Source organism: Trichogramma pretiosum, unplaced genomic scaffold (assembly GCF_000599845.2).
Source record: "Trichogramma pretiosum strain Unisexual culture from Peru unplaced genomic scaffold, Tpre_2.0 scaffold42, whole genome shotgun sequence".
NCBI classification, from domain to species: Eukaryota; Metazoa; Arthropoda; class Insecta; order Hymenoptera; family Trichogrammatidae; genus Trichogramma; species Trichogramma pretiosum.
Window position 1 is genome coordinate 810,436 of NW_019641653.1, and position 20,600 is coordinate 831,035.

At 35.3% G+C, this 20,600-nt stretch overlaps 5 protein-coding genes across 5 annotated transcripts in view; 3 read left to right on the plus strand and 2 right to left on the minus strand.

Moving 5' to 3' along the window:
* The first annotated feature begins 157 nt into the window (after positions 1 to 157).
* Positions 158 to 3,325, plus strand: LOC106651812 (beta-galactosidase-like). Its single transcript, XM_023460083.1, has 10 exons — positions 158 to 272; positions 339 to 508; positions 576 to 726; positions 803 to 866; positions 954 to 1,048; positions 1,120 to 1,350; positions 1,542 to 1,713; positions 1,987 to 2,105; positions 2,171 to 2,587; positions 2,670 to 3,325. Exons 1-10 carry the CDS (start codon positions 213 to 215, stop codon positions 3,096 to 3,098), a joined length of 1,908 nt encoding a protein of 635 aa, XP_023315851.1. The 5' UTR covers positions 158 to 212; the 3' UTR covers positions 3,099 to 3,325.
* Positions 3,326 to 3,838: 513 nt separating this feature from the next.
* Positions 3,839 to 6,572, plus strand: LOC111693915 (beta-galactosidase-like). The gene is made up of 9 exons (XM_023460090.1): positions 3,839 to 3,950; positions 4,129 to 4,298; positions 4,448 to 4,598; positions 4,686 to 4,749; positions 4,813 to 4,907; positions 4,988 to 5,218; positions 5,286 to 5,576; positions 5,645 to 6,055; positions 6,123 to 6,572. Exons 1-9 carry the CDS (start codon positions 3,879 to 3,881, stop codon positions 6,570 to 6,572), a joined length of 1,935 nt encoding a protein of 644 aa, XP_023315858.1. The 5' UTR covers positions 3,839 to 3,878.
* An 897-nt stretch (positions 6,573 to 7,469) lies between these two features.
* On the minus strand, positions 7,470 to 11,355 carry LOC106651825 (pseudouridylate synthase 7 homolog). The gene is made up of 7 exons (XM_014370491.2): positions 11,155 to 11,355; positions 10,697 to 10,873; positions 9,666 to 10,127; positions 9,122 to 9,595; positions 8,358 to 9,030; positions 8,128 to 8,279; positions 7,470 to 8,059 (listed from the first exon to the last, which is right to left on the minus strand). The coding sequence occupies exons 2-7, from the start codon at positions 10,845 to 10,847 to the stop codon at positions 7,728 to 7,730; spliced, it is 2,244 nt and encodes a 747-aa protein (XP_014225977.1). The 5' UTR covers positions 10,848 to 10,873; positions 11,155 to 11,355; the 3' UTR covers positions 7,470 to 7,727.
* Positions 11,356 to 12,168: 813 nt separating this feature from the next.
* LOC106651826 (max-like protein X) lies at positions 12,169 to 14,536 on the plus strand. Its single transcript, XM_014370492.2, has 5 exons — positions 12,169 to 12,916; positions 12,988 to 13,125; positions 13,241 to 13,623; positions 13,704 to 13,817; positions 13,920 to 14,536. Exons 1-5 carry the CDS (start codon positions 12,886 to 12,888, stop codon positions 13,983 to 13,985), a joined length of 732 nt encoding a protein of 243 aa, XP_014225978.1. The 5' UTR covers positions 12,169 to 12,885; the 3' UTR covers positions 13,986 to 14,536.
* A 3,760-nt stretch (positions 14,537 to 18,296) lies between these two features.
* The window catches only part of LOC106651811 (sonic hedgehog protein A), a 35,032-nt gene continuing 32,728 nt past the window's right edge, over positions 18,297 to 20,600 (minus strand). Inside the window, exons 2-3 of the mRNA XM_014370478.2 lie at positions 19,594 to 19,855; positions 18,297 to 19,505 (exon numbers count right to left, since the gene is read on the minus strand). Coding sequence (XP_014225964.1) covers positions 18,769 to 19,505; positions 19,594 to 19,855 — 999 coding nt within the window. The 3' untranslated portion in view covers positions 18,297 to 18,768. The remainder of the gene's footprint in view (positions 19,506 to 19,593; positions 19,856 to 20,600) is intronic.

Here is a 20,600-nt window from a genome sequence, read left to right on the forward strand (position 1 = left end):
TAAAACAAATTGATTTTAATTCCAACGATAATATCCTTATATACATGCTATTCACGTATGTATAGATATTTGTTTACATAATCGTACTACTCGAGATAGGTCTTATCAAAACTCCACATTGAGTTGCTTAGCTGTTAGACTATCTACTGGGAGCAATTGATACTCTCCAGTGATCTTCAAAAGCGTACACAAATCGTACGCTCGATGCAGAAATGTTTTTAGAATTCTTTCTTGTTATAACAATTGTGTACGGCGGCTTGTGTTGCGATACAGTGAGTACAATCAAAAACAGATTATTTTTGTTCAGAAATAGTGATAAAAATTAAATTGTAAAACAGGTTAAAAATGGACCGAGCTTTGCCGTCGATTATGAAAACAACCAATTTTTACTTGATGGAAAACCGTTCAGGTATGTTAGTGGTAGTTTCCACTATTTTCGGGCTCCACGACAGTATTGGAGAGATAGATTGCAAAAAATGAGAGCTGCTGGATTAAATGCAGTCTCAACGTAAGTATATAAATTATAAAAGTTATACTGTAAATTGTTTGATTATCGAAGTGTTTTTGTGATTAAGGTACGTTGAATGGAGTCTACATCAACCGGAACCTGACGTTTGGGTATGGGACGGCGATGCAGATATAATTGAATTCATAAAATTAGCACAAGAAGAAGATCTTTTGGTAATCTTGAGACCAGGTCCTTACATTTGCGCAGAAAGAGAATTTGTCAGTATATATCTTGTTAAAATTGAATACATTTAACCATAAAAGTAATTTGCTTTTTAAAGTCGTAATATTTCAGGGAGGTTTTCCCTACTGGCTTCTGAACCGCGTTCCTGACATCAAATTACGAACAAATGATTCAAGTAAAAATCGCTAAAACATATTTTTTTGGTAATATATTTTTAAATTGTACTCATTTTATCCATTTTTTCATGATTCAATAACAAAAGGATATTTGCAATATGCCGAAGAATACCTTAATCAGTTATTAATTCGCGTAAAGCCTTTTCTAAGAGGAAATGGAGGACCAGTTATTATGGTTCAGGTATTTTAGTTTAGATTATATTTCCTCAAAAAATTGTTATCACCTTATCACGTAATAAATTTATTTTATAGATAGAAAACGAATATGGAAGTTTTTATGCTTGTGATAGTGACTACAAAAATAAGTTGAAGGATACTGTTAAAAAGCACGTTGGAAACAAAGCTCTTTTATATACAACGGATGGTTCGTATAGAGAAGCTCTTCGATGTGGTCCAATACCGGGGGTTTATGCTACCGTCGACTTTGGAACGTCTGCAAATGTTACAGAAAATTTTGAGATGATGAGAGAAGTTGAACCAAAGGTTAATTTAAATAATTTTTTTGTACTATCTCCTAACTAAAATACTTAATTTAAAATTATAATTTACTTTTTCCGGTACATCAAAATTAGTAACTCAGATTTACATGAAAATGTTCATATATAGTACGCGATATACGATTTTCATCGACTACTTTAACATAAATAATACTGAAATATATTTAATACTTCTAGGGACCTTTGGTGAACTCAGAATTTTATCCAGGTTGGTTAAGTCATTGGGAAGAACCATTTGAGAGAGTAGAAACGCCAAACATCACCAAAGTTCTCGATGAAATGTTATCGTTAGGGGCCTCTGTGAATTTTTACATGTTTTACGGTGGGACAAACTTTGCATTTACTTCAGGTAAAACTAGAGTGAAAATCTATAAAACAATATGTTAAATATATTTTTAAAAAAGTTCAATTAATAGTACCATTTAAACGAAAAAATTGCAAACAGTTGTCGAATGTTTCAGCGTTTGTGGATGACATTGATTTATTGAATGTCTAGACAATGTTATATTTGTTTATTCAAGAATGAAAGCCATAAAAAATATCAAATAATCTTGTACGACGAGAATATTCAATTGTAACATTGTTGTCATGAAATTTTATAATAAATCTGAGTCATTTTTAGGCGCTAACATATTCGACAACTACGCTCCAGACCTTACATCTTACGACTATGATGCACCTCTTACTGAAGCTGGAGATCCAACTGATAAATACTTTGAAATTAAAAAAATAATATCAAAGGTAAGGCAAAAGTATTGATTTTGGCTGAACTTGAAAAAATTTAAATATTGTTGAAACAATTTCAGTATTTGCCCATACCTAAACTACCCACTCCAGCCGTATCCTTGAAGGGCGAATACGGCTCAGTGACGTTGCGACCAGTACTCAATTTATTCGACATGGCTTCTCGAAATTTATATGGAACAAAACAAGTAAAAGTCATGACCAACGATCCACCAACATTTGAAGCTCTTGGTTTGTCCAATTGGCTAGTATTATACGAACTTGTAGTACCTGAAAGTCTACGCTCTGAAGATAAAATTCAATTAAATGCGTTTCCAAAAGATCGAGCATTGGTATACGCAGATGGAAAATTTTGTGGTACTTTGAGTCGTTCTCACAGAGTTAATAGTACAATTTTAGATACACCAAACGAAATCAAGATATTAGTTGAAAATCAAGGTCGAGTAAACTTTGGAAACATAGATGTCGAAGATTTTAAGGTAATAAATTCCACTTCATTCAAGATCCTTTATTTATAAAAACTATACATAAATTGAAACATTATATTTATACTATTTTTAGGGGCTATTCAATGTATCGATAAATGACGCTAAAGTCGAATACTGGAATGTTACTGGTTTCCGTTTTGATGAAAGTATGGAATCTTCGTTAGGTAATATGCAATCGACTATTGCTGAAACACGTACATTAATGAGTGGCCCACAAATCCTAATCGGTCATTTCGAAATTGACGGAGAACTTCGTGATACATATTTGAATACAGAAAATTGGGGGAAAGGAATTGCTTTTGTAAATGGTCATAATCTGGGAAGATATTGGCCTTTGATAGGGCCTCAATTAACATTATATGTTCCTGCCCCTTACTTGAAAAAAGGCAAAAATTTGTTGGTGTTAGTCGAGTTGGAGTATGTCCCTGAAAATAGAAAGATTAGTTTCCAAACTATTCCAGTTTTGGATTATCCAGCCAAAATCATAACAACATTAAAATAGATGTGAAGAAGTATTATGTTTCAATAGAATTATTGTTCTCCAAAACCATTAGTTTCTCAAAACTTTTCAAATAGTAAGTTGTTGCGATGTGAATAAATATTTCACTGTTATTTTCTTTGTTTTTGTTAAAAAGTGTGCAACGGTATGTATAATACAAATTAATCTAATCTAATATTTATGAGGCTATATATATTTCAGAAATAAATGAGTATGCAAATTATTCACTAGTTTCTTTGTATTATTCTCACCCGCAAGATAAAACTCGAATGAAAGCGCTCAGAGAACTGTGAGGACGAAAATAGATGCACAGTCTGAATTATTTGTTATTATGAGTTTAAGCATATTCGTGCAATTAGAAGATCAATTTGTTATTGATTTTATATTTATTGTTATTTTTTTACGTGCAAATGAATTTGTTATTCTAGACGGTATCATGATACATCGTAACAAATGGAAAGGCGAAAACGATAAAGTTATCGATTTATTGCGATAAAATCTTGCGGCATTATTTTTACTTCGATTGATAGAGCTGTATCCGCTTGACCTTTGAATGGTGTAACTGTATCCATAGCGCTCTTGCAAATATTCACAATCCCGAGGCATATTTTTCTACTTGTGTTTAGTTCGAATCTGGCTACCTAATCACAAAGATCGACGGATCTCCTATAGTATTTACTTTTAAATATTTTGAACGAAAAACATCAGAAAAGATTAAAAATTTTATGATCGAAACTTTTTTAAATTATTTTATCAACTACTATCGTTTTAAAAACTATAAACATGAAAATAAGGCTGCGGATTGCACTAATTTTAATTTGGCTGTGTATGATTACAATATCTTCTTCGAAAAATGTAAGTTAACCCTAATTTTATAGGTGAAAGTATACTTTAACAAATATTTAAACATTACATCATTCAAAATTTTTTATAATAATTTACTTTGCATTATCATTTACATTCCAAACATAAAAACATCAATTAATTTTAGCTTCAATTTGAAGTAGCATTTTTTTTTACTTACTTTAAATAGGAAACCCAGAGCTACAGTTTCACCGTAGATTATGCAAACGATCAATTTCTGCTCGACGGAAAACCGTTCAGATATGTGGCAGGCAGCTTTCACTACTTTAGAACTCCTCGACAAAATTGGCGTGACATACTGCGAAAAATGCGCGTCGCCGGATTAAATGCCGTTTCAACGTAAGTACAGCAACAACGATGACACTTAGACTCGCTGCCAATGCTCGCAGGCAATTCCGACAGTGCATACCAAGAGTGTTTCCTTCGTGTATATAATAAAATGACGTACCGTTGCGTATTTATTCAAATTTTCTTATTTAAAAATTTAGCTATGTCGAGTGGAGCACACACGAGCCCGAACCTAATCAATGGGTTTGGTCTGGAGATGCCGATATCGAGGAATTCATAAAAATCGCTGCACAAGAGGGTCTATTCGTTATTTTAAGGCCTGGACCTTATATATGCGCTGAACGAGATTTTGTAATAACTGATATTCTAATTATTAAACTCAGTTCTTATTAGTATTTACGAATCATCGAATTTACAAAATTTCTTATCATACTTTAGGGAGGTTTTCCGTATTGGTTGCTCAAAGTTGTACCGGATATAAAAATTCGTACCAAAGATGAAAGTAAGTTCTACATTATTATTTATTTACTCGACGTGCAGTATCTACAAAACATTAATTTTTTAGGATACAACTTTTACGCTGAAAGATACATTCACGAACTTTTCAAAAGGGTAGGACGTTATCTTCGAGGCTATGGTGGTCCAATTATCATGGTTCAAGTGAGTAACAAAAAAAAACCTGCTAAGTATAGCCGTGTCGTGATATTATATTATTTTCTTTTACAAACGATTCTCTGTAGGTTGAAAATGAATACGGGAGCTTTTATTCCTGCGACGACGTTTACAAAAAGAAAATGTTCGATCTTTTCAATTACCATGTAAAAAATAATGCTCTCTTATTTACGACCGATGGCACAGCCAGAAGAATGTTACAGTGTGGAACGATTCCAGGAGTTTACAGTACGATCGATTTTGCCGCTGGTTCAAATTTGAATTACAGTATTAAAATGATGAGACAGTATTCGCCCAAGGTATCGTGTAAAATTACTGCGATTTTTAATTGCTTCTGTCGCAATGAATAATTTTTACTTTTTTTAGGGACCTTTGGTAAATTCGGAATATTATACCGGATGGTTGACCCATTGGAATGAAACTTTCCAGAGAACTGATGCAGATTACGTAGCAGCATATCTCGATGAGATGTTGGCGCGAAATTTTTCGGTCAATTTTTACATGTTCATCGGTGGAACGAACTTTGGTTTTACATCTGGTGCCAACATCAATGAATTTTACTGGCCTCAATTAACTTCTTACGATTACGATGCCCCGCTCACTGAGGCAGGAGATCCTACCCCTAAGTATTTCAAAATCAGATCTGTCATTTCAAAAGTACGCAAAGCTCAACTTCTTTCTTCTTTTTTCTCATTTCGAATTTCTCACCTCGATTATCATTGCAGTACTTACCTTTGCCAAATGTAGCGATACCCACCATCGCACCAAAAGGAAATTACGGAGTCGTCACGTTGATACCTGCGCTCGACTTGTTTACCAGCGAAAGTGTCAATCTTTTTGGATCCGTCGAAGCCGTATTCGAGAAACCTCCCTCGTTCGAGGCCCTCGGCTTATCGAATTGGTTGGTTCAATACGAGACCGACGTACCGTTGCTCAGAAATCCGAATAATCTTACGCTCGAAGCCAGAGTCAAAGACAGAGCTTTGGTTTACGCAAACGGAAAATTATCGGGTGTTCTCACGAGGATGACCAACAAATACGTGATGAATTTGCCGAAAGGAACGAAAAAAATTAGGCTTTTGACGGAGAATCTGGGTCGCGTCAATTATGGCAGTAACGAGCCGGAAGACTTCAAGGTACAAAAATTGTATACAAATAATCACTAAAAACATTTCTATGTTAAAACTGCATATTTTTTTATAGGGCATTTCGAACGTAAAGTTAAATAACGTAACGCTTGGACCGTGGAAAGTCGTTGGTTTTAGACTTTCGTCCTTGAAAAACAACGATTTCTTACTAACTAAAACGCGCAAGCAGACTGGAAAACTCTTCGACGGACCGCAGTTCCTCGTTGGGTACTTTGACGTCGAGGGTGAGCCTTTGGATACGTACTTGAACACAGTTGGCTGGGGCAAAGGTGCCGTCTATGTCAACGGATACAATCTTGGAAGGTATTGGCCGTCGGTCGGGCCTCAGGTCACCCTATACGTACCGGCAGCTTTTCTAAAAAAAGGCCAAAATAGCGTGGTGGTATTGGAGCTCGAGTACGTACCGCAAAATCGGATAATGAAATTACAAGGGTCGCCGATTTTGGATTATTCGTTGGAGTTGGCCAAGGATCATCACAATAATAAAGTTTGGGTGATATCCTGAGTGCAATTATTTCAAATTTACACAAAATAGGCAATGAGCTCAATTTTGTATGGTTTTTGGTATTTATCGATAATAAAAAACAATATTTTTTTATTTTAAATTAGAGCAACTGCGTGATTATTCTATTAAACAAAGTACCACGGCCAAGTAATTGAAGGTTTTTGAAATTAACTGGTTGTAAATAATAAATGGAATTGAAAGCTTCTTACACATTGATGTAATAGCGATGATACGGGTGTGCCTTGTGCTCGACGGAATTCAATTATAAAACGGCCTGGTAGAAGGTTACACCTCATTCATTAGATAGACATAGTACAGGTTTCATTCATATAAAATAGGTGAAGATAAATGGAGCGAATCGAAACTACTACGTTCTAACTCTTTATAGGCACACATTTTTTTATAACATTTAAACGTGTTCATTGCCCTTGAATAATGTATTCATGATCAATCATTCAATTTGATTTTCCTTAAAATTATATTCTCCATTTCAGATGTATGCTTTCACAAGATTGATCGCGATCGTGAAATACTTCGTATAATTTTTACGGAAACTCGATAAAAATCTATATTTATTGATTGAGAGCAGCTTAACTCAAATTCAGAAACAATTACTAATGATGAAGTAACAAGATTAATATTTCCTTTCAGTTCATATCGATATTTTTGTCGATAATAAGTTTGATATCTTGATTAATGATTTATTAATTATTATTCGAGAAAATTTTCAGTGTTTTTTTAACAATCCAAATATTATTTCAATGAGCAACACACTGAAAATAATCAAACTGAAAATTGCACATAGGATAATTTGACTCGAATTGTCAAATTTTAAATTTAACAAATAAATGTTTTTTTTTCACAAGACTAGTTTTGTACTATCAATAATATTAACAATTTATCAAAATAGTCATTTATTGAAAAACTATATTCATTATCGTACATTTACGACTAGTATACTTTATGTTCAGTATTAGAAAAATTATTTTTATAATCAATATGAAACATAACGAAGTTCTTATATTAAACTTTTAGTTTTAATCGCATAACAAAAATGAAATATATATCATATATGTACATACTGATATATACTATATAAGTACATTTGACTTTAAATATGAAAAAATAGAACAATGTTCAATGTAAAAAAATACATTATGCTGAGATGACGGTACCAGAATCGATACCTGAATCGTTAATAGGATCTTCTTTGAGAGTTTCAAGTTTACCGTTTAATTTTGAGTCTTCTACTCCAGATTCTTCGGAAGTAGGTTTATCATTTGACTCATCTTCAGTTGAATCAAGTTTTAAAGTTTCAACATGAGGTGTACCATCACTATCTTCTGCATGGGCAGCATGGAATGCCGCCGATTGAGCAGCATGAGTTTGAGAAGACGTATCACGTTTCAAAACTTCACGCAAAGCCATTGTAGCATAGGATGATGGTTTCAGCGACATTTGAATGACCAATGCTTTGAATTTGCCTTCTAAAATGAAATCATAAATTGATGGTTTAGCAAGAGCCTCATGAAAAATGAAAAAAATTGTTTCTTACCTGGATTATCTACTGGTGCTTTAATGTCTTTTAATTCGTCGATGTCAGAAATAAGTAAGTCATCAATTTTGTTTGCATAGCGTAAAAGATTCCAACTTAAATTTTCAGGCTTTTGGACTATTTTTCTATATGAACCACTCAGGGTATATTTTCTGAAAAAAAAAACATTAATTAATATTATTTGAAATATTTAAAAGAAAAAAAGAGATTAATTTATTAATAGTACATACTTGTTCTTTTGCTTTAAATCTGTTGTAAGTCCATCTTTTTCAAGATGTTCATCAAACCATGCTTTAGCATAACTTGGGTAAGTTACTTTCCAACCAGGTTGAGGCATAACTACATCGAATATTGTGTAAGATGATAGATCAGCCTCAGTTAATACTTTAACTTTTGGCAATTCATTTTCTGATTCATTTTTTTCAGTAGTTTTAGTTTTCTCTTCAACTGGAGAGTCTTCTTTTTTGACCTCTGCGTTGTCAGAGTTTTCATTTGTTTCTGCTTTAGTAGACTCCTCAGTTGTTTGCTGTTCTTCAGCAACAGTTTCAACATCATCCTTTGAATCAGGATTTTCATAAACTAAATCACCTACAACTGGTTTAAGTCCAAATTCCTTTATACGCTTTGAAACTATCAAGTTCCATACATAGCTTTGATATGAGTGAATATACATTAATATTGTATTTCTTGGAACCATATCCAAAGCTCCTTGTGGATTATTCATTCCATGAATATTAATACCCCATAGAAGTTTGGCTTCTATTTTGTCATTTCTACCAATTTTTTGATATGCTAAGCGAGCATCTTTTTTTTCTTGGTAAATTTTTCTAGCTTCTACCAAATTATAGTCTTGCTCACCGTCTCTTGGTTTGAGAATAAGATCAATAGCTTCTTCAAATTTACCTACAATATAATTTAAAATTTTTATACTGTCAAAATATTTTCAAAATTTGAGTAACAATAACTCAATAAAGAAATAAGAAGTTCAACTAACCTTGAAGAAGTGCCTTGCCAATCACATGAGTTGGAATGGTTGCAATAGTTCCGAACCTTTGAAGACCATAGTAGTTAATGTATCCATGATCTCTCAACGAAGTCATTGCCTTTTCCACTACATCATCAGCAACAGTAACGTTTCTGAGAGCAATAGTAAACCTATTGCCTTCTAATTTTCCTAACTTCAAAGGTTCCTTTTCAAATTTGAAGTTACCAACAAAAGCTCCCTTAACAACTCGGGCTGCATGCATGATACTTTTTGGATTCATTTTCTTTACACTTATCCATTGAGTGGTTTTTGCTCGTCGATCTTTGGTACCTGCATAATTGAAGATACCAGATTTGACTCTCAAAACTTTCGCCATTTGATTCAATGCATCCATAGTATCCATGTTCACTTTGTGTAAAACAAAGTGACAGTAATCACCTCCTCTAACAGACCAATCTTTACGATTATCTGTTTGTCTTGTACCTGTACATATTATAGATTATAAAATATTTGAAATAATTATTATATATTTACTTTAAAAAATTATATTTACCAAATTTGTTAGGGTATGGTTTAGAGAAAACCATGACTTTTTTAGAACCAATTTCTTTGGTCTCACTTGTTACTTCCGTAATTTTTTTGACAATTACATGGACAGCTCTACGCTGAGCTTTATCCATATCGGTAACGTCAATTTCAACAGATTCACTTTTATCTGCTAGAGTTTGAAGTTGATCCCAAACACCTTCAGGAATTTTTTTCTTCAAATCTTCCAGATTTTCTAAATCTTCAGGCTCTGGAGGTATGTCTTGATTATTCAATTGAGCGATTTCTCCATTTGAAGATATTTCATGAACAACAAAGTCTGTAAATCTTTCCTTCATTGTTCCATTGAATCCTTCGGCATTGCCAACATATTCAGTAATCCCAAGATCGACTTCCTTGAGTCTTTCCCCAACATCATATCTTGGCTTCTTGTAGTAATGTCTTCTATTGTCGCCACCACCATGGTAACCTGTAAAAAGTTCATTACTTTAATAATGTTTCAAATCTTCAATTTCAATAAAATGTAAACATTCTATTTTGCAGGTACTTCTAGCAAGTTAAAAGTGTTATGAGTTGTAAAAAATATTATTATTTCGAACATCAAAAATCGCTCCAAAAATATTAACAGATCATGAAAAGTCAAGTGTTTTACTTATTTTGATCAAAAGTATCAAAATTACAGTATTTTCAAATCTAAATATGCTTTGAAATATTTTCCAGCAGCTTATCTTTGATGGTATGAATAAGATGAAACAGTTCGACTCAATAACACGACGCGCGATCAAAACATTCGGCTAAGTTCCAGGAATTTGTACAAAAACAAGTCCTTGAACCTGTAATCAAGGTTATTGAAACTTGTACAATTTATTACTGATGTAATGCACGCAATTTACGAAAATTAACTTTTCTTTAATCGCGTAAAACGATTAACACGAATTTCGTTGCAAAATGAATCGAGTCGTGATTATGAATCTCGGCAAAATATTATTAGTGAATAATTAAACCCAAAAAGCGATCATCTAACCAACTGGTACTTACGATTTTTGCCATAATAACGACCACCACGATTTCCTCCGCGGAAATGCGAGTTGAATTTCCTCGGCTTTTTGTCATGATGTTTATCGCCGGCAGAATCGCCTCCTCCGGTGGTGCTCACTCCCTTCTCGCCGTCTCTATGTTCACGGGGCATTTTGATTGAATTTCTCGTTGAACTTTCTGTAAAAAAAGCACAAAAGATTCTATTCACACACGTGGTTCTTGATGAAATTAATTTTAGACAGCAACAGAAGCAAAATATTCGATAGAATGTTCGATCGAACAAATGTGAAGCAGTTCAAACTTCAGTGATTATTTGGTTTTTAGTACAAATAGATTATCGATTGATATCAATCCACAAAAAAGTGACATCGTTAATATATGAAAACGATCGAATGAATGTCCTTCCAAAGAGCGAGCGATATTATTTATTTTTAAAAAAATGAACGGAGCACACTCACCGTTTAAGGTTAACACGAACACTTGAATTCCGCTTTTATGAGTCGAGATGCAGGCTATCCGGCTCTTCACGTTGGAATGAGAATAGCTCGAAAACGGAGAGTAAGAGAAAGCCGGCCTGGTGGGCCGAATGTGCTTATATCTATAGATATGTTTTGAACGACGACGACACGCACGCGAGACTCGCAAACGTTATATTATAACACGACAAGTCAGAATACCGGCCTCAATATGACTTTTGTCATTTTTCCCAACTGGCGGTGACCGGCGCAACGTACACAATCATTGAATTTTCTCATCGATTTCTCCGAATATTTGTCACTCGTGTATTTTGAAGAAAAAAATGATGGTAAACAGAGGGTCAGGATTCAAAGATTTTTTTATCCTTTGTGATGGATTCGTGCAAAGATGTCGAATGAGACATTGATTACGATAAATTTTCGTAAAGAGTGTTTTATGATTGCGTATGGATATTTACAATTAAAAACAGATTGACGAAATGTGACTAGACAAATATTCAGAATTCTTAATTTTTAATTGCAAACTCGAAGTCGTGCAATGAAACTTTACAATCACGAGAACAAGTAAGTATCGAGAATGAATAATAAAATGCATAAATAAGCAGTTTTTATAATAATTAAAAACAATTTGACCTAGTTGATGTTCGAGTCAATGAATAATTTTCAAAAACTAATTTTGCTCGAGTCATAAAAGATCTAATGCAATTCGAAAAATACACTATCTGTAAATAATCATCAATTTTGATCTTCAAATCAAAGCGAGAAAATTCGATTAATGTTTTTACAATAAAAATCTTAAAAAATAACAATTATTGCAATATGTGTATATTGAGCGTATTGGCCTATATATCGTGTGCTTTTACCTTTCGTAGTTGATTATTATTATTGTGCCCAGTGCGCAGCGCTACTGCGCATCGAGCAGCAGGCAAATTTTTCGCAATGACGTATGCCCGTCGAGCATTTAGCAGGCTGCTGATTCTATGAAATGTAAAAAAAGAGTCGATTACAATTACAGTTCTAATTGACTCGAAACTAACTCTTTATTTCAGCTTTAATCGATTCCTACAATTAAATGGGTTTCATAAACGTTTAATGTAGATAATTTTTTCGATAAGTAAATGCGTGACTTACATTGCTACACTGTTCTTGCAGCTGTGTAATTTGGTATTGAATCTTTAATCTATATATTGTAGATTACATTATCTTAGGAGACATACCTAAAGACAACCTAGTACGGAACGATCGCTCCGATATTTGCTAGTTCAGCATCATCTTATCTTGTCATTATGATATGATTTTTTTAAGTAGTCAGATCGTATGAACTTTCTACTGATAAAAATATTACCATGAATCGTGTGCAGTACATCGGATGTCGACTCTCGTGAGCATTACTTCTATTGTCTCCTGACAATTCAGATCGTCTGTGATGTGAAAATTAGTGGTGATAGACCTGGTTTCTTGATTAATTGACTTTCATGAAATCATAAGGTTCAACTTCATTGTCAATTGATTTGGTTAATGTTATTTTATCAATCTGCCCAAAGTTAATATATGTTAGTAGCAGTTGTGGTACTTTGATCAGTGATATTTATTATTAGTCAAAAACGTGCAAGTGCCATTTTTTTATTCATTATTGAATTGTTCTGTTTAAAAGTTTGTAATAGTTTATTCGGTAAGAAGTTATTTGATGAAGTACAAGTCTATCGTCTCAAAATGGGTGATCAATCAGAATCTTATGACTCTAGTAAGTTGTTGGGACTGTCTATAGCTTATTACAATGTAAAATAGAATATTGATAATTGTAAATAATTCCAGGAATTACTAATGCTATGAACACTAACATCGATGTTCACGAACACAAATTAGAACCATCTAGTCCAGTCGATAGACATACATTTTCTCGTTGTAGCAGTACTGGATCTGTTAATACTCTGTCTTCTGCACACAATACAGGTAATAAATTTTAAATAGAATAATAATAATTCCATAATTATGAAAAGATCTCTTAATTCAATAAAGTTGCACATATAAAATTTATCACTAATAACAATCTTTATTTTAATAATAGAAGATGAAGAAGACAGCGATAATAAAAATTCAACAGTTAGTTATAAAGAGAGACGTAGAGAAGCTCATACTCAAGCTGAACAAAAGAGAAGAGATGCTATCAAAAGAGGATATGATACTCTCCAAGACTTAGTTCCAGCGTGCCATCAATCTGATGCTTCAGGTTACAAATTATCAAAGGCAACTATTTTACAAAAATCTATAGATTATATTAACTACTTAATGGCACAAAAGAAGAAAGAAGAAGAAGAGCAAAATGAACTCCGCAAAGAAGTTCTAGCTCTAAGTATCATGAAAGCTAACTATGAAAAGATTGCTAATGATACTAACAACCAGCCAGGGCCGTCAGATAACTGTGTTTCTGATGAAATAAAATTCCAAGTGGTGAGTTTGAAATTTTTGTTAATAATTATTATAAGTTATAATTTATATAATCCAATATTAACCTTTTTTCTTCACAACAGTTCCAAGCCATAATGGATCACTTGTTTAGAAGCTTTGAAAAAGTACCAACATTTGAGTTTGAGGAACTGACCAATTGGATATTCCGATGGCTAGAGGAACATTGCAAACCATCGGTAAATAATACTTGGCAACTATTTCATCATTTCCACATCAAATAATGTTTACATTGAACAATATCTATATTAACATCAATATTTTATTATTATTCATTACAGACTCTTCAACAAGTGGTAGTTTCAGTATTACAACCAATACATCCAACCTACGACCACTCCAGCTAGTATAAATGTGTTAACTTTGAAGATCTGATGAAAATTTATACAAGTTTGAGAATAATTTCGTTTTAGATATAGGAGCAGTTTATACTAGTACAAAGTGTAAAAAATAAGTGTTATTGTTTTTTAATCAACTAATAAATCTTTATCTATTTTACTCATATGACCAAACATGCAGTGAGTGAAAACAAAGATCAAATTAACTCCATTGTAACAGCTAAGGGCTTTGAAACCTATTAAATTATTTGATTATTTGCAGTATAGAGTGTGTCACAGTCTAAAAATATATTGTGGAGCTTTTCAAAGAAACTTTTCTATGATATAGTGTTTTAAGATATTAACTTAATTTGAAGATATTTATTTTCCAAACAACAGATGCGTAATATTGTATCTATTTGAAAATGTAGATAGATGTAAAACATTGAGATTTTATGAAATTTGTAAAGTACTTTAAAAAATGTTGATGAAAATTATTAATCATTGTTATATGATCATCTATATTTTTCTATGTCTACGTGAATAGTTACCCTTAATAATTCATGTTTTTTTTTTTTTTTCAAAACAAATCACAAGATGCCATGTTTGTTTAGAGGCACTTGAGAATTAACCATACAACTTTTCGTTGTAAAAATACTTTAAAAAAAGTTTTTAAATAAAAAATAAAGTTTCAATTATACTGAATGACTTTATTATTTTTAAAAAATTATAAATTTAAGTTATACAATTTGTAAAGTTACATTTTAAATTAAATGCAAAAAATAATAATTAATTAATTTTTTTAATAAGAGTTAAACATTCTCGGATTCTGTAGGCATGCTCTCCATTTGTTGCGTTAATTCACAAAATGTTATCCCGTCAATTTTGCTGTGACTATGGTAACTGGTACGAGCACCTATGAACAAAAAAATTAAACAAACAGCATTGCTAAAAAAGAAATTTAGTGATCATTTTGGCAAACAATCGGAAATATATAGAAGAAATTTGCATTTTATTAAATTTGTTAATTGTAGATAACTATACCTTTGATTTTATTTTTATATTTTACTTTTGCAACGCCACGAGAATTATTAGATTGACAATAATGAACGTTGCAACACAGATCACTAAATATGCAAATGTATAATATAAGCAAAATTGTCATCATAAATATGCCACTGAATGCTAAAATAACTACGAGGAACATCGATGAATCTTCGGTATCCATGAATCGAACGAAAATTATCACCAAAACTAATATAGTCTATCGCTAAAATCATTGTAAGATATATATTATTTCAAGATGATAATTTCAACTATTAATTACAAAAATATAAACATTAAACATACGAAAATTTCACTTTTTACAGTATAATTAATGAAAAATAACGAAGACTTTTTAGCTCAATTAATTATATAAGGTACTGTTTTCGCAAACATAGACCTTTGTCAATCGACTGTAGATTTTCAACTAAAATATGTTTTCGTTTTGCAGATATTATGCCTGTGAAGACGTGCCGTAATAGAATTAATAGATAAAACCATAATTTCATCTATGTATAACTTCTGCAAATCCATGCGATTAAGTGGGAGCGTGCGTTTAGCGGCGCAGCCTAGCTTTCGAAAGGGATCAAACGGATTCAACAAGATTCTCTGAAGGGCTTAATAGTCATTGACTTTGGTATGGAATAATGGAATTTAGAAAAGAAATAACACGTGTTTTTTTCAGGAAACACATTTAGATTCTTTGTCGAAATTAATTATTCTCGGCAAACTTTAATTTAATTTTTATAAGGTGTTATAATTTTATCTCTCTGTCGCTGCGAGGCATAATATACGATAAATTATCTTGGCGGCGACACTTTAGGCAAACCGTAGAAAATATATGTCCAAAAAATTATCATAATGATGCGCCCGATCACCGCACGGATATACACAGAGAGTCGAGCAAAATACCTCGCGATGGACATTCATTTATTACTTCTGGGAGTTTTGCAAAGTTTTGGGCTCGCAGTCAGCATGGCGTATTATAGCACTGGTCTATGAGACAGCGATGAGGATGATTTTTACCCATATAATACTTCCAAATTCAATTATTTGCTAGTACTGCATGGGCCTACACTAATATGTTAAATATCAACCACGCTTTAATGTGACGCAACTTTTTCAGGGTTAATTCTTCGCGGAAACGACAGCAGTCATATAACGAGAGCTGGAAAATAATAAAATTCAAAAAAGAGCCAAAATGAGTTATTCCACCAATTGGCTTCGAGTGGAATGCGCTGCACAGATCATAAATAGGCACTTATTGGTCAGCCTGCAGATAATTCATTTAGAGCCTAGTTTGTAGAGCATTATATTAATGTCATCGGGCTTTCAAATTACGTAGCCGTTTAGTCACGCGTTAAAACGAAATATTTTTTATTATTAGTTATGAGAAAGGTATCATAATTCAAGCGATCGTTACGATTCTCAACGTATTACAAGCCGAACTACACACGCGCGCGAAAAGATCAACGAGAAATTTTTTTAAATTTCCGACACAAGCCGCGCATACACAGGATACTTCGTCTTCTCTTCGCACAAAAATCACTCGCAAATTTATGCAAAGTATTCATCCCGCTGGCGAATAATATTTCGCGTGTGTATAATTTTAATTGTTTCTCTCTCGACTCGCGCGAGCGAGGAAAGTATATTTTATCAAAAATGTGCGCCAGGTACGCAGCAAAAAACATTCCTCTCTCGCTGCGCGCATAATTTGAGAACGCATGTGCAGCTCGGCACAATGCAACGTCGCGTTAAAAACGTGCGCGAAAATAATAACGAGGATCGGGCCTAAAAGCCACGTCAGGATTTTATGAGCGAAAAGATGAGAGAAATCGTCAAAACCGCAATTCGGCTTGGCTTACATACAGGCCGACAACAAGCTCGCTGGCTTGCGCCGCGAGATCTCTTTCCTCGTTATTATTATCATTATTTTTCTGCTTCCTTCGTCGTTGACTAGCTTACATGCTTGCTTATATACATTTTAGGAGTAAACATTTTGTACTTCTTCAAAATGCGCGATATTATTCGCACGCGTGTCAACTGATGAGGCCCGACCCAAACACGCCTATTAATCAGTCCGGTCGACATAAAGTCAGATTATTTTTGCCAATTTGTTTTTTCTTGCTCTCGCTCATTAAGCTTAATGAATATCCGTTTAATGAATCATTAGTCAAATTAGATTCGAGGCTCAGGTATCTAGAAAACGAATCGGTTCTGCCGCAACTGATCGATCCCTATCGCTACAAGACTGATGGAAATTAATTGCAGGCATCATGTCAACTGCCAAAAACTTTGTCATTACCTGGTGGTCTTCGCACGCGTCTTCGGAAACATGAAACGGAGTTACAATCAAATTGCCTTTATTAAAAAAAAAAAAGTGAAATAAAATAAATAAACGACCCACTCCTCTTTTTCGTATTCTCGCAATTTATGCTCGTATGATGTTCTGACGCACACGGTGTTTATTTATTGCTTGTCATACGGAGCCCATCGGATCTCTCTCTTTCTCTAAAAACAAATTGCAATCATTAATATGATAAATATCACTTTCATAACGAGAGACTTCAATAAACGAGCTTTTACTATTTTGTTGGGTTGCGTTGAATGAAGAGTAATGCGCATAATTTCCAAAATGTAATTCATTTAATTTTTTACTATGATATACTATAATATTTACAAAATTGATAAATTCTTTTGTTCTACATACAAATAATACTATCCATTAAAATGAAACCAATAGATACATTATTCATAAACAATCGTCGAGGCGCAATCGTCGACGATTCTTTTTTAACGATGCCGTTGTCGTTCGCAATACAGTCGAGTTTTTTCAACAAAGTTCACACACATACACTGCGAATATTGAAACTAATGGAGAATCGGTAACGATAAATTAACAGAAATGTTTTTTCTTTCTTTTTCTTCGTTTCAATTGAAGTTTTTTTGACAAATTTCGTTGATTCATTCAAGTTCAGCATTTACAATTTGTGGTAAATGAGAATAATCTTACACTCGATATAAGCTCTAAAAGAAATGTTTATTTGTTTATTTATTTATTTATTTTATTATTGATTTTTGTTTTAATATAAAAACTGCCTCGCGCCGTTTTTTTTGTTCGTTCCTTAACGCGAGAACAATAAACTATACATTAAAGATTGATTTTTCAATTTCTTGACAGACTACATTTGTGGCACCGCGATCTCGTAATAAAAGACGCGGCAATTATAATATTTACAAAATTATTTACCGAACAGCCGCGGTGGCTAGTGCGCGCGCGCGGGTATTCCGATGATTATCAGTTTGATATTTTTTTCTTGCTTTAATACATATTCACGTAAACTGATAACTTTTTTTTATTATTGTCCAAGCACGGAATACTATAATGAAATAATAAAAAATGAGTTTCCTATGCGAGGAAAGGGGGAGATGGGGGAGGTTGGGGTTAAGGAAAAATCTGAGGGGTTAAAAACTAGAATAAAAATTGTTAGGCTCGTCGAGATTGTTTTTGTACAATAAACACGAGATACATACACATACACACAGCACACATACACACGCACAGACGAGACATGTCGAACACCGTCATCGTGGAATGTTCGTGGCGTCCAAACATCATTTTCATCTTTATAATTTAATATATTATACAGCGGTCGGTGTGCGTTTTACGTAGAATCGCGCGCGGCGTTTATGGCCCCGCAGGCGTGACTTAATGGACGATCGATTTCCGAAGAGAGCTCCGCACAAGGATCGATGCCGGGGCTCATCGTCAGTTATAGTACATGGATCTCGGCAAGACGTAGCGCGAGACGCTGTAGAGCATCGAGGCGTACCAGTGCACACCCTCTTGCCTGGACCAATGGCGTCCGTCGTCCACTTCGTTGCTTTTCAGCTCGTCGTCGTCGTCCTTCCTTCGGCTCGGAACGAGTCCCAGGTAGTGCTCGAGGCTCGCGAAGCCGCGGCTCAGCCGGGCCCAGAGCCGCAGCGGCAGGAAGCAGGCGTGCGCCAGGCTCTGGTTGTCGACCACGGCGTAGCAGCTGGCCACGACGTCGTCCACGAGGAGCGTGCCCTCGGCCGTGAGGGGTGCGTAGGCGCCCTCCTCGAGGACCAGCTCGACGTCGAGCACCTCTTCCCAGCGGAGTGCTTGACTGGCGCCATTACTGCTGCTGCTGCTGCTGTTTTGACTCCGCACCAGCAGTCGATCGCCCGGACTGACTCGGGCGGCGAAGACGGTGCCGCGGCCCTGCACCGGCACCAGATGCGTCGCGGTCAGCTTGAGCTGCTTGCCCGAGCCGAGGCGCAGCCGCAGGAACTGCCGACGCTCGGCCGTCGCGCGGTCGATGAAGCCGATGACCTCGCTGAAGACTAGTCGGTTGGTGGCCGAGTCGAGGGCGGCCACTCGCTCACCCAGCTGGAGCTCGGCCAGGGCTACGCGTCTGCCGTCGGCCGTGAGCGCCGTGCTCGTGCCGGGGAAGCAGCCGCCGGACTTGCCCGCGGACGATGACTCTGTCGATGGAAAATGGGAAGATAAAGATTAGCATACACGGTTTTGTACAATTACAAGTGAAAATTATCAACGCGAAATTGGACTTACCCGACTTGACGGAGCAGTGTATGTGTGAGCGCGACTCGTAGTAGACCCAGTCGAAGCCCGCCTCGACGGCCAGACGCGCCAGCATGCCGTACTTGGCGCGGTCGCGATCGCTCGTGGTGACGTCGACGGCGCGGCCCTCGTAGTGCAGCGAGTCGGTGGCGTGTTTGCCCTCCTCGTCCCAGCCCTCGGTGACGCGCAGCTTCACGCCCGGCCACTGGTTCATCACCGAGATCGCCAGCGTGTTCAGCTTCTCTTTGCACCTCTGTAACGTGACAACAGCAACAAAAAAAACGTACATTATTAACGATGTGTTTACTTGTTTGTATACTTTTTTTCAAGAAGATAAATGCGGTTTTCGACGACAAAAAATAGTGTCGAGCGTGAAAAATTTGATAATAGGAAGACAGGAAGGAGCGTTGAGAAATTGTGCGTTGTATGCGTGTATCCATAAGCTCGAGTCATATAATCGGTGCATTTCCAGGAACGATAAAAAATCGATATTAAATAATAGCTCGTTCCGTCCTATAAATATACCTATACATAGATACACTCAGGTGCGCTCCTCATTGTATTTTTATAAAAAACGGCGCGAGAATATACCCAGAGCCAATACAACAATAAGATTATTTTTTCCTCTCTCTCTCTCTCTCTTTCTCTCACTCCGAACCGACGCGCACTGCGCAAGAGTTTCGCAATTATATTGGACCTCTTCTTCTTTTGCGTCTACTTCTCCTTGTGTGCCGAGGCTTGCATGGCGCTTTAAAAGAGCCGTAACGAAAGGCGAAGGCGGGAAGCGACCCGTAAAAGAGCGTAAAAATCAAAAGAAGAGGAAAAAAGGCGGCGGCGGTGGCGGTGTGCACAAAAAAAGAGCCTATATTGCTATGCCGCGGATAATGTTGGAAATCGAACAGCAACAACAACAACAAGGACGACGATGCGGCCATCGAAGTGTGCAAGGCACGCAGATGGCTTACGCAGTCAAGAGTTGCTGCTGCTGGTCCAAAGGA